Source organism: Cricetulus griseus, chromosome 6 (assembly GCF_003668045.3).
Source record: "Cricetulus griseus strain 17A/GY chromosome 6, alternate assembly CriGri-PICRH-1.0, whole genome shotgun sequence".
NCBI classification, from domain to species: Eukaryota; Metazoa; Chordata; class Mammalia; order Rodentia; family Cricetidae; genus Cricetulus; species Cricetulus griseus.
In genome coordinates this window covers 50,764,617-50,789,732 of record NC_048599.1, presented here as the reverse complement: position 1 = coordinate 50,789,732, position 25,116 = coordinate 50,764,617, and the positions used below count along the sequence as shown (strand labels likewise).

The 25,116-nt window shown below is 37.2% G+C and overlaps 1 protein-coding gene across 2 annotated transcripts in view; it reads right to left on the bottom strand.

The window, feature by feature from the left end:
- Positions 1 to 23,379, bottom strand: part of Bub1 (BUB1 mitotic checkpoint serine/threonine kinase) — a 31,291-nt gene extending 7,912 nt beyond the window's left edge. Inside the window, exons 1-17 of one of the 2 annotated variants that reach the window (XM_027421859.2) lie at positions 23,252 to 23,379; positions 21,223 to 21,282; positions 20,998 to 21,136; positions 18,619 to 18,815; positions 16,246 to 16,289; positions 15,150 to 15,250; positions 13,823 to 13,875; positions 13,553 to 13,740; positions 11,327 to 11,481; positions 9,156 to 9,382; positions 8,020 to 8,078; positions 6,785 to 6,913; positions 6,581 to 6,691; positions 5,748 to 5,844; positions 4,793 to 4,874; positions 2,215 to 2,389; positions 59 to 146 (exon numbers count right to left, since the gene is read on the bottom strand). In XM_027421859.2, coding sequence (XP_027277660.1) covers positions 59 to 146; positions 2,215 to 2,389; positions 4,793 to 4,874; positions 5,748 to 5,844; positions 6,581 to 6,691; positions 6,785 to 6,913; positions 8,020 to 8,078; positions 9,156 to 9,382; positions 11,327 to 11,481; positions 13,553 to 13,740; positions 13,823 to 13,875; positions 15,150 to 15,250; positions 16,246 to 16,289; positions 18,619 to 18,815; positions 20,998 to 21,136; positions 21,223 to 21,282; positions 23,252 to 23,277 — 1,931 coding nt within the window. In that variant the 5' untranslated portion in view covers positions 23,278 to 23,379. The remainder of the gene's footprint in view (positions 1 to 58; positions 147 to 2,214; positions 2,390 to 4,792; positions 4,875 to 5,747; positions 5,845 to 6,580; positions 6,692 to 6,784; positions 6,914 to 8,019; positions 8,079 to 9,155; positions 9,383 to 11,326; positions 11,482 to 13,552; positions 13,741 to 13,822; positions 13,876 to 15,149; positions 15,251 to 16,245; positions 16,290 to 18,618; positions 18,816 to 20,997; positions 21,137 to 21,222; positions 21,283 to 23,251) is intronic. The other variant, XM_027421860.2, reaches the window with a different exon arrangement.
- Positions 23,380 to 25,116: the final 1,737 nt, after the last annotated feature.

Here is a 25,116-nt window from a genome sequence, read left to right as displayed (position 1 = left end):
TACGATATACTACTGTATCTTAAAGAACAATGGAGGAAGAGAGTGACAAACACATTACCCAAGCTTTCTGTCTTTTGAGAGGTCCACCATATTTTCTTTACAAGAATCCAAAGCCACATGAGTATACTGTGTGGCTACCATGTTTTCTGAAATATAAAAAAATTATAGACAGACATATTACATATACATATAGACACAAACAGCATTTGATATGGTTACAAAGGCTGGAACTCCTCTTCATACTGACTTTCACTACAACTTTAAAATAGTGTTCCACAGTAAAAAGTGCTATGGTTGAAAAAAGAATTATTCAGGGTTCAAAGAATAAATAGCAGATCCACTATAGGCAGGATGACCAGACCACAGGAAGTCACTGGCATTGGGGCAGGGTATACCTAGTTTCAGAAGAATCTGCTATGAGGACACAGAGGGAGAATAAAAAGCTGCAACCCTTCCAGAGGGCTTTAGTTAGGGATATGTGTGACTTTCAGTTTAATAAACTAATGAGTCAGCATTTAGTTGACTGAATGGATTTAGATACTGGCAGTACTTAAATCACTGTCCCTTCTAACCTAAAAAAACAAAACAATTCATCTTTATTGACAGTAGATGGGGCAGAATTATAGAGTAAACTTTACCAAGTGGTTTAGTACTATGTAATACTATAGCCAAGTGTTATACTGGATTAACTTTTATCTGATGGTTGCTTATAAACAAGTACAAATACTTATTAGTACTAGAACATATAAAACCACAGAGGCAAATACTCTAAGAACAGTAACTATTGGCCCTTTGAAGACCATTTTATGAATTAGTTTTTCTCAATTTGAAGAACATAAAAAAAATTTATTTGAGTGGCAAACTTGTGATGGCACTTAAAAATAGTTCAAGTGTAAAATATCTTCTCTAAGATTTAGAAAAGGAATAAAATAAAACAAAACAAAAAAAGGGACTAAAACATACTGGGTTAGTACTTTTAAGAAAATATCCTTATTCCTTAGTCAATGTTTAGGCTTTTAGGCTTATAATCCCATTAGAATATCTTCCATCTAGTGAAGTAAAATTCTCTAGCAGTTATTTAATTACTTTTTTAAATATTATGTTTATTTGTATGTGTGCTCAAGTGAGTGCATTCCATAGCATATGTATGGAGGTCAGAGGACAACTTGCAAGAGTCATTCTCTCTTCTTACCATGTGAGTCCTAGAGCTCAAGCTCAGATCAGGCTTGACAGCAAGCACTTTAACCTGATGAGTACCAAGTCAATACCTTCAGCATTCTTTCTAAAAAGCCCTGATAGTGATAGAATTTAGCTAATAAACTGTCAGTTATCCAAATGGCATAATGCTTCCAGATATCACAGTTTATACCTTTTATATTGGAAATTAGTACCTAATATCTGTGTTCAATGCAGTGACAGTAGAGTTAAATTCAAACATAGATGATTTACATAGTTTTAAAATTACTTATGTGCATCGTTGTTTTACTTGTACATTGTATCTGTGCTTCTCTGTGCAAACAGTATCTGCAGAGGCCACAAGAGTCTATCAGATTCCCTGGAACTGGAGTTAAAGATTGCTGGGAGCTTCCATGTGGACCCTGGAAACCAAACCCTGGATGACTGAGCAGCCAGTGTTCATTAACTGTTGAGCTATCTACAGCTCACACATGTATATCTCTTATATAAAGGTTACATTAGGCAGAAGGTTGAAAAGAGGACTAATAGGAGCTTTATAATTCCTCTCTTGAAAATCAGATAAAAATGTTAAAATGTGATTTTTCTTTGCACAGTATACTTGTCCATATGTATAAAGTGGTAAATATTGACGATAGATCCATCATGGACAAAAACTGTCTATTTATTACTTATTAATATATGTTCATTGTTTCTAATATTTAAATAACTTAATCTTTTTGTGGTAGCCCTTTCTTTGCTATCACAATACAACATACTCCTGTTGGATATAACGTTTAAGTGACTGTTCAGGTTTTTCCACTCTCTACCTATTTATTAAAATTTAAAAATATAAACTATGAAGACAGAATGTAAAAAAAAAAAAAAACCAGCAGAAACAAAAACAAAACCATGCATATACACATAAGTGGATTTTAAGCTTTTGTACAGTTTTTAAACTTCCTCTTTAGAATTTTCAAGAAACCATAATACTAAACAGTTTATTTTTTGCAGAAGATACTAAAATAATTGAACACACACCTTTATCTTCTGGAATCTGCACTGAATCTGCTGGAAATTTGTGGAATGGTGTAGACGAAAGCTGGGCAGCAGATGTAAAATCTCCTGTACTTTTAGAACAGGGAGCTAGGGTTTTATTGTATCGAATACCACATACTATTGATTCATCCACACACTCATCAGTGTGAGGCACTTCCTACAACAGAATATGAATTGAAAAAAGCAATTTATTTGCCTGCTTTGTTGATGAAATTGAACCAATCAACACTTTAAGTCAGCAGTTAGCATAGTCCTGAGTACAAACTACTCAGGAAGGTGAGTATGTAAAGAGGTTCACTTGAACTTAGGAGCTCAAAATCATCCTGAACAACACAGCAAGCTCCTGTCCCAACAAAACAAAACAAAACCCCAAACATTTTAAAATTGGAAAAAAGAGGACTTAAAGAAACATAGATATAAACCTCTTCATTTTAGCATTCTTCAACAGAGCCACACAACAATTAAACATGTTTTTATTCTTTAAATTTGAAAAGAATTATAAAGATCGTAAAGAGCTGTTCTCCTTCATTACTTTCCCTCTAATGGTAATCTTGTCTAAACTGTAGTTTATTGTAAAAACAAAACAAAAACCAATGATACTAGTAAATGGAGCCCTTATTTGATTTCTCTATTTCTTCCCCAACTTCCAACATAGGTCAGCACATTGCACATGGCTGTCCTGTCCACTCAGCTGTTCTGAAGATAGCCACCTATGGATCCTTCCTACCCTTTATTGCATTGATTCTTTTGGATAGAGGTCAGGATCTGTGATTGTGCCACTAGTTTAGGCTTTTATACTAGGGCTATCTATTTTAGAGAGTATTCAGGGATTATCTCATTAAACTTTGGGAATATGTGTCATAAACACAAGTTATTTCTGGTGAAGTTAACCCAATCACTTAGTCAGGTACACCTGAGGTTTTCTTCATGAATTGCTTTTCCTCTCCCCACTGTCTTTTTTTGATGAAAATCACCATGACCTGCCTATACTGAAAGGGAAATAAAGTAAACCCTATCTTCCAAAGGGCATCATCAAAGAACTAGTGGAGAAATATTACATTTACTTATTTGTGAGTGTGTGTACTTGGTACACACATGTATTACCAGCTCACATGTGGATGTCAGAGAACAACTGTGGGAGTCAATTCTTTTTCTAACACATGGGTCCCAGTGATCAAACTTGGTTCTTTCAGGCTAGTGGAAAATGACTTTACCTGCTGAGCCATCTCATTGGCCCTCTTGGAGAAATGTTAAACCAGTACAGTAATTGGTAATTTTGAAAAGATGCTTGTAAGCTATGCACACACTGTTTCTTCTCAGTGACACTAGTAATCATCCATTGGCCTTGCCTATAGCAGTTATTATCTTAGTGTTCTAACAGTAACCTACATTCCTTGGAGTGCTTCTGTAAGGTAGATTTGTCCTCTCTACCCTATTGTATAAATATGGATATTCATTTTATTTTTGGGGTTATAATTTAATATTACCTTACTTATTTTCTCTTTCAAAAAGTCTCAGGTTTGATCACTGACTTCTTCAAGTTGGTTCCTGTGCCACCCACCCCACTTTACAAAAGCAAAAAACCAAAACAATTACATCTTTAATTTCTGGCATAGGAGACCCCAGGCTCATCTTCTGTTTACCCTGACACGGTCTATAGAACCAGACATTTCTTTAAGAACATAATTATAGGATAAGTTTTAGAATCTGTGGGGAAAGAGAACTAAAGTTTCATCAGAACTAAACTTGATAAATCATTGCAGTTCTTAAAATACCACATATACTTTTTGCACATCACCTTTTTTTTTTTTTTTTTTTTTTTAAATTCCACCACACCTTCCTGTATTGAAGGGAAAACAGAGACAGTTTCTGCTCAGCACCAGCATATATAGAAAGTACACCTTTTTTTGTTTGTTTATAGTAACACTAAATCTAAAATCCAGTCCATTATTCTGGAAAATTGTAAGGCTAAGCATATCATCAAAAGATTGAAAAACACAGCAAGTTAATTCAAAAGAACCTTAAAACAGAGAGTTAGGGTTCAGTAGCATGTCTCAGAAAGGGTAAATTAACAGCAAGGAATCCTTAACTGGTGTACCACTGTCACAGGGGCATGTGGGCATAGACTAAAAAGCATACTTGGGGACTACTCTGGGCCCTGGTGAAAGTCTAGATACAATGGCTGTTAACAGACAAGAACACTGGGGGCCAATGAATGGGTGAAGCTTGGGTGCTGTGGTGTACTGTTAATCTAGTTTCTTCAATTTTCTGGGTTTCTCATTAATATCCCCCTGTAGTTCTCAATTCTTATGTCTAAGCTACTCCTGGGTAGCACCCTCAAGCTAAAGGAATGACTCTCCAAAGTTAAGGATCACATAATTATTTTTATTTTCTCTACTTACTATAGAATTAATTTTTGTTGGTGAATACATTTTTCATGCAACATTGGATTTTTCTAGGAGTTGTATATACCTTATGCCATTTGATGAGCATAACCATTTGGTAAAATTAAGAACAGATCCTAACATCCATTTCACTGATAAAGCAGAGATTTACTTACATTTGGTGTTGACGGAAATTTGCTGACAGAGCGTTCTCCAAAGGTTCTGGCTCCTGTGGGCTTATTTTTAGGCTGTGGTAAGCTAAAGAAAGATTTGTATAATTACAAATCATAGAACATACAGATGAGATAAATAAGCTTAAAGTGTTAGAAAAATTTGTCACTTCTCCTACATAATGAATTAATGAGTGTTACAGAGATTCCTTACTTTCACAGCAGCTATAGCAAAACTGGGTCTAAACTAAATTAACTGTAAATAGAAGATATTTTTATTAGACTGGGTTCCAAATTTTAGAAGCAAATGAAAACAAGGACCTTGACCAGTAGGATGTCCTGGGTATCAGGTAACATTTTAAGTCTTATTTATAGTGCCTGCTCTGGATATGGATATCATTTCTGCAAGCTGGTCATGTTGTCTCATTTCTACCTCAGCAAGAAGTTCCTCCATGCCAAGATACCTATAACTCACATAGCTTCATTTGTTTTAAATAACAGTGACGATTCCTGAAAACATCTCATTCTATGCCCTGATGTCTCACTGATGGGTTGTTGTTCTACCTTAAAATATTTTCTCTGTCGTTATTACTCAACATAAGCCATTTTCTGTTCTACTTTATCTGCCCTGCACTATATAGATGCACAGGCAGATTCATCCACATCTAATACAATTTCAACACCAGAGAATCCATCTGTTCTCTGACAACTTATAACTAGACTGCATTTCTTTTTCAGCTGTGCTTCTGCTACAGGAGGTCTGTTGTCTTGGAACTCATGCATAGCACATAAGAGACTCATTGGTGGCATCACTGGAACTCCAACCTAGACCACCCTATCTCCTTACTGCTGAACAACGTTCAACTCCTAAAGGCCTCTCTGCAGCATCTTATGGCACTTGCTGACATGTATTTCCCTTCTCCCCGCCCACCGAGTTTATTTTAAATAGACTTCTCTTTACCCATAATTTTCTTTGTTTCCATCTTCAAAAATAGAAAAAGCAGATGACAAAGACATGATCTTATGATCTCCCCAAGCTCCAGAAGATACTGCATTTTCTGCAAGAAAATAAAAAATAGCATCTCATTCCTAGCTTGTGAAAAGGCATTATCCTTTAGCAACTTCAGCTACATATAAGAAAAAGTACTAAAATTTTTAAAAAATTAATAGGTCCTAGGTAACGACCTAAGCTACTTTGCAGTGAGGTGAAGTGACGGATTCATGGTCACTGAACCTAGCAGTCAGGGCCCAGTGGAGATCCTGTCACATACAGAGCAGTGTCCGCCCTCCTATAATGGTGCTACAGAGCTCACTCAACAAAAGCACACAAAACAAAAGTTGTGGGGTTTTTCTGTTGTTGTTCATGTCATTTAAGAAAAAAATTAATGTTTGAGTGTTAATTTCCAGTCTTCCCAATTTTAACTAGACTCTACTTATCTTTGTCAAGATTTTTGGCTTCCAGCATGCTGGGCTCCAAACTCCACCTAGATGTCTTTTTCAGGAGTTGCTTAAGTCTCATGTTGAAAACTTACTTTCCTGACTGTTCCTACCCATGATGCTTTTGTCCTTTAGCACTCACTATTAAATAGTAACAAAAATATCCAACTTAACAAAAAAAGTCAAACCAGTTTCACACATAATGCAACCCTTTCAAAGCATCATACGTGAAATTTATTCATTCCCTGCTCTTACACGGCACACTATTCAAAGGCAGGGCCACATCTAAATCTAGATAATGCCTATAGCAACTTCCAATGATACTGTATACTTAATAGTTTTTAGATAAATCATTACTTTGAAACTGGGCTTCAAATGCATCTTCATTTTGATCTAGAGAAGAGCAATCATTGTTATCATCCGAAATGTCAGGAAGTGTTGGAGCTTGAAACATATTCATGATGAAACCTTATAAAACAGAAAAAAACATATGTCAACAGGTTGCAAATCAGTTTTTATTAATTTGCTAGAGGAAATATGCACACAAACAAAATACTTTACCTAATGCTTCCTTGGTGTGCACAGTTGGTGAGGGCTGCACTTTGGATGGTGTTGCTTGGACTATTCCCAATGATGTGTTTGGAGTTGTATGAAAAGAATTAATGCTGGCAACCTTATTTGTTTCATACACTAGCAAAGGAGTGGGACAAAATGTACCATCAGTATGCCATTCAGAACACATTAGAAGGCACATGATTACAGTAATTACAATTAAAAAGTTTACCAATGCCAATAATTATCATTTCCATTATCATTGACTTGGCTTTCAATAATACCTTGAGGTAAGGTCAAGAACTGTCCTTTGATAGAAAAAAATAAAGGTCACATCAACTTAGGAGTTTTGTCATGAAAAGAATCTTTAGCTCAAAACACACCAAGTACTACCTGTGGTCCCACTGTCAATCATTCCCTCCTACTATGTTATGAATCTTAAGGATGTTTTTCATTTCACTCAGCTGGTGCTTGCTCAGACTTCATTTCTCTTTCTCCTTGTCTTTCCCCTGCTCATCTGGAAGCACTGGCATCTTTGGTGCTTAGAATGTAACAGGAATGTTGCTGCCTGAAAGTTCCACATTTGTCATTCATTCTGCCTGAAACAGGTGTACCAAGTTTGCTGCATGAACAGTTCCCCTTTCTAGCTTTTTACCTAAATCTTACTCTATCAGTTCTTCCATACACCTTCCTCTCCACCCTAATATAAACCTCTTTTCCTATGGAAATTCTTACCTTTTTCATCATGACTACCTCAATAACTACTTAGAACTGTGCTTTGCATCTAGCGAGCATGAACCAAGTCTTGGTGCAATAAATCTATATTTCAAATAGCCCTGTTCCTACTGTTAGTGGAAAGGATGCCAGTCACATAAGGAGAGGAAGTGAATGACTAAACTGTGCCTTTATTACTTAATGGACAAAATTATCTTCTATGAAAATGCCTTCACTGTGGTACCAAACAGAATATAATACTAACTAAACTTTGGATCGCTTTTTCCATCTAATGCATTATGACTTTCAGATTAATACACTGAGAAGCTAAAAGAAAAATGCCCAAGGATTAACTAGGAAGATGTGACTAATGAGTGAGTTTCTGGTTTTGACCAAAATTGTCTAAGGCTTTATGACCTTCTTACCTTCTGAAGAGGAAAGCCTTCCTACACCACAGTCATAATATAGACACTGAGCAAACCAAGAGTTTACCCAAACAAGTTGGATAAATTATTATAATGCAACACTACCTTCTTTTGTTTCTGGTCCACTCTGTGGCATGAATTCATGAATACTTTGACTTACATACCTGGAAGAGAAATCTCTTGAAACACACTGAAGAATAAACATACTTTACACATTAGAATTTTTAACTAACTCTCAAAAAAGAATAAATTGCCAACAATGCTAAGTCTGTTAGGGTGAGGACAAATTGCTTAGGGCCATGGTAAGTAAATGAAATATTTATTGTCTTTAAGAATACTAATTCTTTCAAATAAAGATAAACATTGAACATTTTTGTGAAACCCAATGGAGCTGCATTTTAGCACAATAACAACCATCCCTCCATTTGACAGGACAGAATAATGGCTTCCCAAATTCAAACATCTTTCATTTATGGTTTATGTTAAAGGCCTAAGACCTAGTTGCAGGTACTATATGTTAGTGGAACTAATATCTTTCTTGTACTAGTTACCTGAAACCACTAGTGATGTCCAGATTTAAAATTAACAGCAAGGAGATTGAAGGGGAAAGATAGAAAACCACTTATATAACAACTTGCTTTTAAAAACACTGGGGCAGTCAACCTCATCTGCCTAATACTGCTAGAATTCTCTTAAGGAAATGTATTAAAATGATAAGCAAAGAAATGCAAATCACTTTTAGTTTTACAAATTCCTATTAAATTGCAAGTTAAGCAATGAATAACCAAAGACAAAAATGTAAAACAAATAAAAAATTTGTTGTTATTATTATTTCTGAAGCCTAGAAAAGAACCATTGATATGGATTCCAAATAGCTTCTGAAGGAAGACGAAGAAAACATGAGAACATATGTCAAGTAACTTTCTGTACAGTAACAGTATCTAAGGTATGTAGTCAAAGCCAGTAAGCACTTTCACTTTGCAGTTTACAGATATATATTCTGAAGGTACAGAGAAATTGCTTAAAGTTTATAATTCAAGAAAAAAAGTACAAAATAAAAGAAGTGTGGAATTAAGTCTGAAAGATTCAAGGCCAGTATTTTGAGACTCTTTCAACATACTCACAAAATTTTAAAAAACAAGAACCATTCATCTTTTATACAACATGATATTGTAGATCATTAAAAGAAATTATACATGCAATTCACATCACTATCACCTCCAGGACAACATTTAGCTTACCTAGAATCTGTCTCTGACTGGCCACTTACAAGAATAGGAAGAGATGGCTGGCTGGCAGTTGGGATCATCAAAGCTTCAGTAACAGCATTTACCATAAGAGGAACAGAAGGTGGCTCCTGTGGTTTCTCTCCTGAGTTCTCTGAGGTCTGCTGATTGATGGAGGGAAGGTTTGGAACCCTCAGTTCCTGCAGGGAGCACGTATTCCGTTCTATGCATACTGGAATAACCTTTCATGTTAATCAAAAGGATACAAAACAAAACAAAACTTGGAAGTCTTGAATATTACCAATCAGTCATTAGAGCTTTTCAAAGCACAGCAACAACAACAACAAAACACTAGCCTCTATTAAGGCTTCTTGTAGCTTCTTAAACAGTCACACCAAAAGCTTATATTTAAATTTTCCTTATTGTTATTTATGTGTGTGTAGGTGCATACATATGTAAGTCAGGGAACAACTTTTAGAAGCTTGTTCCCTCTTATTTGTTGTGCCAATGTCTCTCACAAGCATCCAGGCAATCTCCCTGTCTCTGCCTCTCAGCTCATGGTATGAGAGTTGGGACTGCAGATGTGCGCCACTATATCTGGCTTTTTTTTAAAAACGTGTTGCTGGGATCAAACTCAAGTCATATGGCTTGTACAGCAAACGCCTTTATTGGCTGAGCTATCGCTACAGCCCAGCATCTTATACTTTAAACCACTGAAAAATAAATTGGATTCTATAATAATATCAGTATTTATGAAGTAGCTCAGTTGGACATAGCGGCTCCTGGAAGTCTTGACACATAGGACTGCAGTGAGGCTGAGACAAGTCTGGCTATCTAGGCCAGTCTAGATAAGTGTGAAACTGTCCAATAAAACAAAAACAAGAACAGAGGAGTGAGAAACAATGCATGTTAGATCAAAGCGGAAAGAAAACTACAAGGAGCAAAAGAATACATGGTAAAGCGAGGGTCACAGAAAGGAAAAGGAGGATCAAGAAAAACAAAGTATGACAATGTCATAATGAAACCCATTACTTCATATGTTAAATTATAAAAAAAGACAGTTGAATCACAAAGCAAACTCTTTACTTAATTTTGGGAAAAGACTAAAATTAATGTTATCAAATATTCCTCACAGTGCTCTACTCAAATCTTCTTTGTATCTATTTTCTATTTAATGAATAGGATACATTTATATTAATTTCCACAAAGGCACATGGTCCACAATAGGAAGAATAAACAAACTCTTAGAATATCAGCTTTTCACCGGGCATTGGTGGCACACGCGTTTAATCCCAGCACTCAGGAGGCAGAGGCAGGAGGATCTCTGTGAGTTCGAGGCCAGCCTGGTCTCCAGAGTGAGTGCCAGGATAGGCTCCAAAGCTACACAGAGAAACCCTGTCTCTTAAAAAAAAAAAAAAAAAAAGAAGGTATATAAGCTTTTCTATTTACAAAGAAATAGAATGTAATAAAAGACAGAAAGGCTAATTCCTTATCTTACGGAAGCATTCTTACAAATTCTAAGAGTTAACTTTAGCTGGATATGGTGGTATATGCCATTAATCACAGCTCTTTAGATGCAGAAGCAGGGGCATCTCTGTCAGTTCAAGGTCCATCTGGTTCACGTAGCAAGTTCCAGGTCAGCCAGGGCTACATACTAAGAATCTGTCTCAAAACCAAAACAAAAAATCCAAAAGCAGTAACTTAAATGATCTATACTAATGCCTTACCTAGCAAGATAGTAAAGAGTAAAAACAGTCACGGCACAGAATAATTACCCCATTAGAAGTACCACAGACCTCAGGGTTTCTCGTACTTTGGGAGTCTACAGAGACTTGATTGAGCTAAGCATTTCCACCCTGTCTCTGTATTTCTTGCTCATTCCATTTTTGTTATTTGTTGTTGTTTTGTTTTTTGAGACAGGGTTTTTCTGTATAGTCTTGGCTGTCCTATAACTTGCTCTGTAGACCAGGCTGGCCCTGAATCCACAGAGATCTGCCTGTCTCTGCCTCCCAAGTCCTGAGATTAAAAGGGTGCGCCACCAGTCTGGCTCATTCCAAATTTTATACATCTTTCTGTATCAAATTATTTTAAAATTCAGTAAGATTCCTAGCTAAATTAGAATAACTATAAAAACAGGGCAGAGTAGCATTAGGGATAAACTATAGCAGTGAAGAACGTGGACATACGTCAGGCTTGTTCTGGGAAGCAGGCAGGTCCTTCTTGTAAGACAACTCTACCACTTGATGCAATTTCTTGTGAAGTTCATCCATTTTCTGTTTTAAGAGTTGCTCTTCGAAAGCATTTGCTTCTTTCCTTTTCATATAGTGTCTGTCTTCACTAACTTTAAGAAACATTAAAAAAGCATGGTTTGCTCTCAGAGTTTCATCAGAGTATTGCATGGAAAATGAGCAAAAGGTCACAATTTAGGATATATTTTTTTTAATTTATTTATTATGAATACAACATTCTGCTTCCATGTATATCTGCACACCAGAAGAGGGCACCAGATCTCATTACAGATGGTTGTGAGCCACCATGTGGTTGCTGGGAATTGAACTCAGGACCTCTGGAAGAGCAGTCGGTGCTCTTAACCTCTGAGCCATCTCTCCAGCCCCCTAGGATAGATATTTTTAAATCAAAATTTTCCATATTTTTTTCGATTTTAGAACTGAAACTTATATTACCTTTTAATTATTACCTGTCCTCATCATGGTTACTATTAAACATAGGTCACATGTTATAACATAATTTTAAAAAACCTGTTATGTGATCAATAATATTCAGCAATGATAGTCTAACACTAAACCCTTCTTCAAAGAGCCTTAGGAGGCATCCCTTAGTTTTGTTGTCACTGGCCTGGAGTTAATCAAATGGTCTAGGCTGCTTCTGCTATCCCACTTGTCTTTTTAATGTGGTTCCTGGGAATCAAACACACATCCTCATTACTGCATGACACATACTTTACTAACTGAGCTGTCTTCCTACCCCCAGTATCACCCACTTCAGATTTTTAAAAATGTAATTCTAGGTACTTTTCAAAAAAAATATTAAAGTATGAAAAGGCACAAGTCTCAAGCAAGGTATATATGTGGAGGTCAGAAGACAACTTGTTGGTTTTCCCGTCCTACCACGTGGGTCTTAGGGTCAGAACTCAGGTAGTCATACTTGGTGGCTTTTGAGTTTTTCAAATTGTGTGTGTGTGTGTGGGTGTGTGTGTGTGTGTGTGTGTGTGTGTGTGTGAGAGAGAGAGAGAGAGAGAGAGAGAGAGAGAGAGAGAGAGAGAGAGAGGGAGAGAGAGAGAGAGAGAGAGAGAGAGAAATGTACATGTATGTGATGGTGCTTACAGAGCTAGAGGTGTTGGATCCCCTGGAGCTGGGTGGTATAGGGTGTTGTAAGTCACCTGACATGGGCATTGATCACTGAACTCAGGTCCTTTGCAAAAGCACCACCAGCTCTTGTGGATCACCTTTACAATTCTAGCTCTTTAGGAAATAAAGTGTGCTAGGGTCAGAGTTTCAAGCAAAACTTTGGATAGTTCTATGTCTACTAAATATCAAATATGGGTACACTCCAAACAAATCACTTTGTCTAGAGACTACAGTTTTGGTACATGAAGTAAACTACCCATGGACAATTCAAAATGGGTCCTCCACAAATATTAATTGACTTTTCTCTATGGTTGGTTAAATATAAAAATAATGAACACGGGGGCTAGAGAGATGGCTTAGCAGTTAACAGAGCTTGTTGCTCTTGCAAAGTTCAGTTCAGTACCTGGTACCTGCATCAGACAGTTCACAAACTACCTCTTCTGGCCTCTGAGGACACTGTGCTCATATGCACAAACCCACACTCACATAACTTTAAATAATAAAATCTTCAAAAAGGTAATGAGCAAAAGGCTCCCATAGTAGATCTTGTCCAAATAACCTAGAGGGCATAAAACCCTGAGTGGAACAAAGGTTCATTTTCCTCTCTCCAAGGTGCACATTTCTTGGCATGCTGATCAGAAGACTACTTCTGCAGGCTTTGTTTAAAGTATATGCAAACTTGGAAAAATCTCTTCTGATTTCAGTTCTCAATTAAATCCTTTCACACAACAAATAAATGCTCTAAAATTTAGGACTACTGCATAAAGAGGTTCAAATTCACATAGATCGAAACACTATACAATTCACTAATGCAAAGGCAACACCAGAAAGGATGTTTACTATAGCGCTGTTTTAACTGTCAGCTGTGTTCTCAGCTTAGCAGTGAAGCCTGTGGACAAGCGTTGCTGCTACGCTACTGTCTAACAAAGACTTCTAGGCTTCTGATAGAAGGAGCTCAAGACATTCTCTTGTCTTTCATTCAATTATGTGATTACTCATCATTAAAAAGACACAAAAATAAAGAAGCTGTAAGAGTGCAAATACCCCATTGTTCATGCTTCCTCCGTTGATTGTATTTCTGGGCTCTTAGTTCTTCGAAGGAAAATTCTGAATCCCCACGAATAAGCTTTTCCTTGCAGTACATAACAACCTGCTGAGAGTTAGCTTTGGGTGCCACAGATGAGCTCACAGAGCATTCTGATTTGGAAATCATGATCACTCTTTGTTCCTGACTGGGGAGAAAGACACCATTTACAACAGTGTACTAAAGTAACTTGAAGGAAACTTAAGTGATAATGTATTCATTGTACTTACATATTAGACCCTTTGTCACAAGCGGAAGGTATCACATCAGAACATTCTGAGCCCTAAAAGACAGAAAACAATTACTTACCAAAGAGAAACCTTCACACAAATTACTTCACAATTAATTGGAAAATGCTCCATGGGAAGGGGCCTCTTAATCTCAAGTAGATTTACATGTTTATATAAATTATGATTAGCTAGAGCTTTAGTTAGCATTAACTTTCCAAACAGAGGTCCCCCAAAAGAAAACATTTAATTTAAATTTAAGAAATTAAAATTTCCTTCTGGTATTGCTTTACTTGCAGAAGTTCCTAAAAGTGGCAATAACCCACTAAATAAATATTTATTGATATTTCACAAGTATCAACAATGAGCTAGATCTGGGGAATATGACCAGAAATAACACCCATTTTATCTGTCTAAAAATTTATAGTAGAAAGAATGAGGATAGAAAACATTGTAAGATATATATTCGGACAATCTGTCAAAGTTAGACATGCACGCTCTACACCTAGGAATGTGTTGCATTAGTAAAACAGATGTCTTCACATTGGATTAAGCTATAAGAAGGTCCAAAGACAAAGATGCTAAGAAACATGAAGCTGAAGAGGAGATCTGAGTATTTTTTATGTTTATAAACAGGCAAGGCAGAAGAGCTTTAGATGGGTGAAAAATATTTATGGGGATGAAAAGTAGGCACAGGTAGGAAGCTACCTTTTCCCATGCAAACAGCAGAGAAAGATGCAGCTACTTATATTATGGTTGGTAGCAGAAAATGAGAAGGTGTCTTCTGTTACGTTGCAGAAATAGTATTTCTTTTTTATGGCTGAGAGTGAGATATACACATCCCAAATTTTAGGACAATGAAGTTTAAAATCACAATAATTTGGTATTAAAGAATTGACTAGTAAATATGTGAGACATATAATATTAAGAGTGATGTGGAACACAGGGAAGAAATGCCTGAAAGTCCTAGATCTCTGGTTGAGGTTATGTGTATAAATGCATAAATGTTTGAGGTTCTGGGTTTCTTTTATAAAGCTGAGCTCAAAAAACACCAAATGTGATCCAAAATAGGGATTTCCTGGGCCTACAAAGATGCCAGCAGAAAACATAGAGAATAGGAAGTAAGACGCTGCAGACAGGCAGTCCTTAGGTCTGACAAGTTATTGAGCAGAGATAGAGGATGAAAAGGCTGCCATGGAATGGTGGCTGAAATGGAGATCAGTTATAGGAGACAGGGTTAATGGAATAAGATGCAAAGATAGATATAAAGACAGCCAGAATGGCTGTCTAATAACATCCAATACAACATACAAATAAATGTCCTTGTTACCAGACTCTTAGGAACATAGGCTGAGTTTTGTCCTGGACTTGACTTTGTTGTCACAACGTGGTTTAAAATCTGTGCACTATGCATAGCTTCTGAGGTTGCAGCTATGAGAGAAAAGAAAATGAAATAAGTGAAAAGTATCATTAAATCAAATTAGCATATAATACATTCCACTGTTCTTTCAGTATATTGTATTTAAAAAATCTATTTGGAGCTGGAGAGAGAGCTCAGCAGTTAAGAGCCTTTGTTCTTATGGAGGATTGAGGTATAATTCCCAGCATCCACATGGTGGCTCACATCCATAACTCTAGGTCTAGGGGATGTGATGCCCTCTTCTGACTTATATGGGCACTAGGTATGTATGCAGTGCAGACACATGCAATCAAAACATACATACATATAAAATATCTGACACATAAATACAAAAATTACTTTAGAAATAAGCCCATTTTAAACTTTCAGAAAATGGACTAATTTTCAGTTCAGAAAAATATTAGAGAAACAGTTTTCTAAACAACTCGAGAAGTTAAGGTAATACCTGGATGGATTATAAAGCCTAAGTGGTTATTTTAAACAAGATGACAGTGACTTGTTGAAATGGTATCTTTATTTCTAAGTGAAAAGAAAAGGCCATGTTTTTAAAAGTCACATTACACCTATTTGATTTAATTTGGAACAGATGGGGAGTCCAGCAAATCCTCTCTTTGGGACAATCTTTTTTACGACAGTATACTGTATGTAGCTGTGGCTCAAAACTTATGTTCCTTCTATGTTAGCCTTCCTTCTGAAACTGGGATTACAGGTGTGTGCCACTATACTATATCTAGATATTGGCTTATTATTTTTTGAGGTAAATTCATTAAGCTATGCTTTCAGGTTTGCTCTATTACAGTGCTAAGACACAGCTCCCCTGTTATCCAGAGCTGTTTTAAGAGATTATTATGAGAGTGCTTTCCTATTACCCAGAACAATAATTTGGTTTTCATTAAATATTACATGAGGCCTTTTTTATAACAAACAAAACGAAAAACACGTAATGCAAATTACAGTCTAAAATTTTCAACAATCTAGACATATTTTTAAAAAGTTATCATTTTACCTTGAGCTGGAAAATGGGTTCCAGTAATACGTGCCTGGAATAGACTAAATGATAATACAAAATACATAAATATAGATTTTAATCTTACAGTTTAATATACATATATTGAAATGGAAATTACGTATAACAGGCAATAAAGGCAGAAAAAGAAAAACTGAATTTCAAAGTTGCTTTAAACTTTAAAAATAATATTCTGGGAATATTTACATTAGAAAAGTCCTTTTTCATACAATTTACATCAATATTTTTCAAATTCACCTAGCACACACAACTTCTTTCTCCATGAATCAAGTCTGCAGATATTAAAATTCAAAAATGCTTCAACTACTATCTGAAATAAAATGACTACAATATTTCAAAGAAATCAAAATATAAACCTTAAACCACTGTTTCACAGGGCATGCTCTGTAAGAACTTCATATATACATCATTTCATAGCACTTTTACATATCAATTCGACCTTTTAAAAACTACGCAGTGCCGGTCATTGGTGGCGCATACCTTTAATCACAGCACTCAGGAGGCAGAGGCAGGCAGATCTCTGTGAGTTTGAAGCCAGCCTGGTCTATAGAGTGAGTTCCAGGACAGACTCTAAAGCAATTCAGAGAAACCATGTCTCGAAAAACCAAAATAAATAAATAAATAAATAAATAAATAAAAAAAAAACTGTGCAGCTCCCAAGCCTGACATTTGTGGGTAATGAAAGCCAAGAGTGTATACTGTATAGAGATACACAACTAAGCACTAAATGTTGTTTGATTCATAATTCAAACAAACCAGTGGTAACAAAACCATTTTACATGATGGTTTGAAAAGACACAAAATTAGATAATATTAAGGAATTACTGTTAACTTTATTAGGTGACATAGATTAAGTCTTTAGGTAACACTTTTAAAGAGGACTGCAGTGTTGTTTGAGAAAAAAGATTTTGTTGTCTAAAAATCTGTCAGTACAGGGACAGTGAGATGACACAGCAGGTAAAATGCTTCTGCCAGGCCTGACCACCAGAGTTCAACCTCCTCAGGAACCTCTGACCTCCACACACTTGCAGTGGTGTGCCCCCAAGCAAATAAGTTAAAAAGACAAACAAATATTAGTACAGAAAAAAAAAAAAAAAGATTAAGGGGCTGAAGAGAAGGTTCAGAGGTTAAGAGCACTTGTTGCTCTTCTAAAGTACTCAGGTTTGATTCCCAAAACCTACATGGTTCAAACTGGATCGAATGCCCTCTTCTGGCCTCTGTGGGTATCAGACACACATCCAGTTCACATACATACATTCAGACAAACTATTATATATAGAAAAAAAAAAACAAACCTGTTAACAATAAAACATACTGATTTTTCTTTTTATGTATATTTTAAAATTCTCATAATAAAGTTTTTTTTAAGCACAAATACTATAGTAAAACTGAAAAAAAAACAGGTAAGTATATTTAATGCTAGTAAGGGGTGTAATGCACAGTAGGTCTTCAATTCTTCTAATGAGAATGCAGAAGAAAACCTTTGAATAGATTGGCTTGGTTGTATGTTCTACATGCCTTGAAACTCTTTAGACACACTTTTATTCATTTATTCCAATTCTAGATGTTATCAAAACTAGATAAATGTAAGAAACATATTAGCTTTAGGGCAAGATCTTGACATATAGTGTGTATATAGGTTGACTTTGTAAAGCATGTTTACAACCCTGTAATACTGCAAGAAAAACTTTTTTGCATTTTCAAGTTTTCCTAAATGAGGCATTTTTAATAATAGAAAAGTAACAGAACAAACATGTATTGGGGGGGGGAATTGATTGTATTCATTGATATGTACTGTTTACTATGGTTTGAATGGTTACCAAAACTCATGTTGAAACTCAATCCCCATTGTGAGGATTTATAAAATGTTATCTCCAGCTGGGCAGTGGTGGCGTACACCTTTAATCCCAGCACTTGGGAGGCAGAGGTAGGCGAATCTCTGTGAATTTGAGGCCATCTTGGTCTACAAAGCAAATTCCGGGACAGCCAGAGCTGTTACACAGAGAAACCCTGTCTTGAAATACCACACACACAAAAAGTTATCTCCAAATTGTGATTAGATCAAGAGAGTTCTGTCTTCATGAATGGACAATTCTATTCATGGCTTAATGGGTTATTCTGAGGGGACAATTTGTTCTGTTTCTTGTATGCACCCCCTTTTTTTGATGTGATCTTTACCTCACAATTCTACAGTCTAAAGTGACATTATAAAATGTCACACACTATCCTAAGAACAGTATAAAGCTCCATACCTGCATTCAGACCTACAATACACATACAGTATGATTCACAGTTAAGGTAGATATACACAAAAACACAAAGAAAAAGATGAGTTATACACGTTGACACTACCTGTATTGTTGTTGTAGTAGTTCTTTAGGTTCAGCCTGGTTTTGAATTCCTCTCCGAAAAACAGCACTGGCATGTTGCAACTCTCCCTGGGCTTCCAAATGCCCCGCCCAAGATATATAGAGAGGAGATGACTTGGTTCCAATTCCCTGGTTGTACAGAAACTCAAAAAACTGATGAAGATCACTGTTGTACTCAGCCTACAGAAACCCAGAGCAGAATCACACAAAAACAATGAGGCACAAAGAAATAGTTAATGGATATAGGGGGCAGCTAGATAGGGAGAATGAATTCTTTTTGTTTGTTTGTTTTTTGATTTTTGTTTTTTCGAGACAGGGTTTCTCTGTGTAGCTTTGGAGCCTATCCTGGCACTCGCTCTGGAGACCAGGCTGGCCTCGAACTCACAGAGATCCACCTGCCTCTGTCCCCCAAGTGCTGGGATTAAAGGTGTGCGCCACCAACGCCCGGTTGGGAGAATGACTTCTAATCTACACTAAGAAACTATGATTGATAATTTTATATTCCCAAATAGCTTATAGAGAGGGTTTTGATTTCAAACACATAAAAAAAGATAAATATTGGAGGCTATATACCAATTATTCAGATCACAAGGTTATACAGTGTTTAGATGTTACTCTATTCCATAATTATGGATAACGTTATACAAGAGACAACCAAACGGGTAGGCTAGGTCTGTCCCAGAACCTAGGAGCCCTACATTGTTTAGTCTTCATGAAAATCTAGGAATGTACTGTATAGGTAAAAACATATGTTGTTCTCAGATGGTGAATTTAAAATTAATCTCTTCCCGTGATATTCAAGGATTATGATAGTATTTCACAAAAAATAGTAGGGCCTATGATTCATTACATGAAATATTGCTTTGGTTTTAATCTAAGGATACTCAAGTTCCACAGGGTGCCTTTAATTATAGTATCTTATAATTTAGGGAACAATTTCAATTTCACTTTATCTATTCCATATGAATACTAGAATTCATAGCCTCAAGCTTTCATTTCAGATTAGACTGAAGAGTCCTGTCCTCTTTTTTTTTTAACAGTTGAATATATATATATATATATGTTGTTTGTTTGTTTTTTTGAGACAGGGTAGGGTTCTCTGTGAAACAGTCCTGACTGTCCTGGAACTCACTCTGTAGACCAGGCTGGCCTTGAACTCACAGAGATGCCTCTGTTTCCCAAATGCTGGGATTAAAGGCATGCACCACCATCATTTGGCCTTGGTAGCAATATTTTAATTAAAAACATGTTCCCACTAGGGGTTATTCTACCTGTACTGCATGATGTACAAATCTTAACTAGTTTTCAAATTCTTTTTAAAACGTGTTGTTTGTTATTTTATTATTTACAACATTTTTTAAATATAAATATATTTTGATCATATTCTTCCCCTCCCCCAAGTCCTTCCAGATCTCTCCTCCTCCCTACTCACCCAACTTTAAGTTCTTTCTCAAGAAACAAAACAAAAACCCAATACAAAACACCCAAACCTAGAAAACAAAATTCATCAATGCCCAAAAAGAAAGAACAAAAAAGGGAAAAAAAGAACAACAACAACAAAAAAAACCCCAAACTGTAACCAAATAAAAGCATACAAAAAACTGAGAAGTCCATTATTTGTTGGTTAATTACTCCTGAACATGAGACCTGACATTCCACATTGAAGTTGGACAAGACAAACCAAGAAAAGGCGCAAGAGTCAGAGACCTACTTGTTCGAACACTCAGGAATCCCATAAAAACACTAATACTGGATGCCATAATATAAACATAGAGAGAGAGTCCTACCCTATTAAAGCCTGAGACTGCCTTCTCCTTCTCCTTTTAGTACTGTATTTAGTCTATGAAGTAAAACTCCCAGAGACCTTAGCATCTAAGAGCTTCTGCTTATTTTCTTTCTCTCAAGCACATTTCTTCCATTTCTTTCTTCCTTCCTTCCTTCGAGACAAGAGTCTCAATACATAGTGTTGGCTGGCCTAGAACTCACTGTGCAGACCAGTCTAGCCTCAACTCACAGAGATCTGCTTGCCTCTCTCTTCCAAGAGCTGGGATTAAAGGTGTTAGCCACCACAACTGGCTTCCATCACATTTCATAAGCAGCAATTCATTTAACGTTTTGTTACTATCTCATGTTGGAATGTATGTATACAAAATAAAGAGGAGTTTTAAAATTAAATCACTGATTCCTCAATATTTCAGAAGCTAAGGCTCTAAAATACATACCTTTGACTATATAACTTCTAAAAAATTCATGACTATAAACAAGATATTGATATGAAAATGCAGTCTAAAATGATCTTAACAAGGGAAGGGGACCAAAAGTAAAACATTGTATTTAGTTATCTACCTGAAATTATACTCACAAAGTTTAAGCAATAATGGATGAATCTTGAGTCATCATGGTACCTCTTCTTATCTAAAAATTCCTTTATTAAATTTTGCAATAATGTCATCAAGTATTCTTTATTGTCAGGAAAATTCTCTTCTACCCACTTCATAAAGCTGGAAAAACACGGATATTAGTTTTCCACATGGTAGCATATGGTTCCCTTGTTTGAAGGAAAATAAACAAACAAATGCACACTAACCTTTCCCATTCTCCAAGCGGGTCATTACCCTGGTAGCTTTGCATATGTGCTTCAAACATGCTAGAACAGAAAAGTACATACATGAGAGATTAGGACTAATTCCTAGAAGCCAAAGATACATTAGATCGTACATTATGTCATCTACATGCTTGAAGGAAATCTTGAATATCAACCCAAGCATCACAGAAAAGAACAATCATTCAGAGGTATTCAGAAAAATCAGAAGCAGTATTTGCCCCCAGGTCTATCTAGATTCGCTAGTCTCCAATGTCACTGCCACCCAGTGGGACTGAGATAGGTCTATTCTGGTCCTCCCCCTTACTTCTCAGGAGCATAGGTAAGATAGAGGATTAGAGTAAGGGTCAAAGAAAGGCTCTCCTTTAGTGTGACCCCAGAGATAGTTTGCTTGAGCCCAAAACTAACATTGACCCAGAGGAAAAGCATATGACAGTGCTGGTAAATACCCATAGAGCACCTAGAGTACTTTGCTTTCCTGACTTCCATAACACCCAACCACAGCTTAAGAAGTCAGGCAAACAAATTAAATTCCAATGACCTTAGATGCTAGTGCGATAAACAGACAAAAAACATAATTAGGGCCATTTTACATGGAATAAAAGGAAAGGGGGGGGCAGACTTAAGAGTACTAGTACTCGTAGGGCAAAGGCTATCTTTAAGGGTGTGACATGTGCTACATAGCTAAGACAGCCATGTGAGGGAAATTATCAAGGCTGACAAACTTGAGGAACAAAGTCGAAGTACCAGGTGTGCCGAGCACAAGAGGTGGCAAGTTCTATCTGCATTTTAAAACGTCTTTGTTTTTTTTCCCCCTCAGAAAGGAATAGGGATGGAAGCACAAGTAGGAATCAGGAAGCTATAGCAGAGTCCTTGTGGGTAGTACTCAGGACGGGGGGTGAGAATGGTCCCTGTACAATTTCAGAGGCAGGGAGTATGGGAATTAACTGTATTCTGAGTACAAATCAAGTTGGAAAACAATCATAGGTTTTTAAACTGAGGAATGATAAGATTGGGGGGAAGAATTTTAAAGCAATATTTTTTCAGAAATGACCAGAAAAATCAACCTCAATATAATTCATTGGCATACTGAGATGGTTATTCAGAGAAACTACAGACAATAATGGCTTTTTCATAATTTCGTGGACAGTAATAAAAATTTTAGCAATTTTAGTATTTTTTAACATTAAATCAAGGGATTTCACTTAAAAGGAACACATTTCGGATTCTTTTCGGCATGTCTAAATTGCCAGCACTACTTTTGTCTTTTGAAGTTCTTATTTAGCAAAATAAGAATACAACTATTTGTCCAAAGTAAACATTTTTTAATAGCCTCACACCAACCTTACTACCTGGGAAAGGGGCTTTCAAAAGAGAATATTTAGTAGATCTGATTAAAAATTAAGCTGCTTTACGACAACTCATTGGATTCCCAAAGGGCTGATAAAAATAAAATTTTATTTCCTATAACATGATTTAACGGTTTTAAATCACAGGATGGATGTCACTTTAAGCAAAAAAAAAAAAAAAAAAGAAAGAAAAAGAAAAAAAGAGACAGAAACAAATGACTCAACAACAAGCATTTTTCTCCCATAAAGTTCAGCTTCAGGTTTGTTTGTTTGTTTGTTTGTTTTTGACATACCAAGTGAGAGAGAAATAGTAAATTCTTTCCCTAGTTGACTAGCGTTTTTATTAAGAGACTGAAATTTTCTCCTCAAACCTCCACCACCTCACAAGGTTTGGGGATTTGAAGGCGGGCCGTCTGTTTCGAGGGAAGACGCTGGACTTCTGAAGGTCCTGCAAGCTGCCCAAATCCCGGCCCACCAGAAGGCAGCGGGAGGCAGCTGGCCGCTCCCACTCGAGCGACCCGGGGACGGCCGCCTGGGCTGAGACGAGGTGAAGATCTCCCAAGGACGCCCGCTGAGGAGAAAGCCCGGCTGAGGGACCGGGACTCAACCGCCCTGGCCGGCCCTCAGCTCGGCTCGCGCCCTCACTCCATCTGAGGGACACTTACCGAAAGGCATTTTCTAGGCTGTCCATGACGAGAGGAAGCGCACGGCGGCGAAACACGGAACTCAGCCGCCGCCACTAGTCTCCAACTCCGAGGCCGATTCGAATGCCCCGCGCAGCCGCAGTCATACGCCGAGCGTTGGCAGAACGCCTGATCATTGGCCGCTGCTAAGGGAGAGCCGACCAATCGCCGGGGCCGTTGCTAGGAGACGAAGTCCCGCCTCCCCAGCACCGGCAGTTCCTCCCACTTCCACCTAGCCTTCTGGTGAACCTTACTTTTTAGGTGCTGTTTCCGTTCTGGTGAGACGCAGACCGTTTTAATACAGGGGTTATTGTTGTTATTTTAAAGACAATATAAATTGAAACTGGGCTACAAAATTACACTACCAGGCTGAACTTGACGACTCTGTGGCACGAACTGCTTTGAGCCTTCTTGGATCCTGAGAGTCGCGAATCTTTGCTTAAATAACAGAGATTGCTTAGCTGGTAAAGGCTCTTGCCACCACAGCTGACATTCCCCGGAATCCACAAGGTAACAGGAAAGCAAACCGACTTCCTCAAGTTGCCCTCGGATCTTCACATGCATGCTGTGGCACATACTCAAATTAACAAATGAGGAGACGGTCATCATGCACATAAACGCACACAGTCATACACCCACACATATGCATAAAAATAAATAATTTTTATAAGAGTCCAGATATCCAAGAATAAATACATAACATGTTCATGTGCCCTAAGAGTGAGTTGAGAAATCGTCTAGTCTTCTCTGCTTCTTGAGTTTTGATAACTTCCCACTTTGCCTCTCAAGGCTCACTTGACCAAAGCAAGTAGAACACAAAAAGCTCATGTGATTACCTTCCTGTGTCTAGTGGTCCACCGAGTGTTACAGCTCCCTTAAGTTGCTAAAGGTATATTGCAGCTCTGGACAGGTAGACGTTTCTTAATTTAGAGAAAAAAAATTAAGTGTGATCTTCCATGTGATTTCTTAAAGTCATCTAACTAGAGAAATAGTTCTGAAATCTTTTTATAACTTGGCATTAACATATTGCCCATAATCATGGTTATTGGCAGACATCAGAATATGGTAAGCACTACTAGGGGGAGTTCCAGGTTCTTGTGGTCCATGTGGAAAGTAGCAAGCAGAATAAAAGTTTAAGAATACACGTCCCAATCCCAGCACTCAGGAGGCAGAGGCTTGGAGATCTCTGTGAGTTCAAAGCCAGCCTGCTCTACAGAGCAAGTTCTAGGACAGCCAAGGTCACACAGAAACCCAAGCTCGAAAAACAAAACAAACAAACAAAACATACACTTTCCAAAGGAAAGAGCAGAGAAAAAGCTTAGAAGCTCAATGAAGGCTGTACAAAGGAGTGGGGCTTCCATGTCACATTCTCTGGGCTTTTGGGTCATTTTCATAGCATGAAATTTCATGTGCATGCTCTGTTACATGTAGTTGTCTTTATAAATCCATGCATGACATGTGCCATTAGCATTTTAGTGTTACAGTGTTACTACCTTCAGGCACTCGGGGGTTCAGTGCCAGTAGCTCTGGACAGTTCTAGCTGGCCTCAGCCTAGCAGTTTCCAGCCATCCTTTTTGCCAACAGGTTGTCCTCAGATACCACTTTAGTAGCCTTTGTGTAAGACCTTCTGGACTTTAACTCTTTTGCCTGAGTCAGAAGCTCACTCTTTAGTTTGTCTTCTTGGGACCAAAGGAAAGGCCAGAGGAGAGGTAAAGTGAACCTGAGTTACCTATGGACATGCCTACTAGATGTTTAGTTTGGATATATGTAGTGTCCATTTTCTTGTATTTTACCCAAGTGTTCTTTGTGTTGAACTGAGGATATCTCTGAACAAAAGTTTCTAGTTA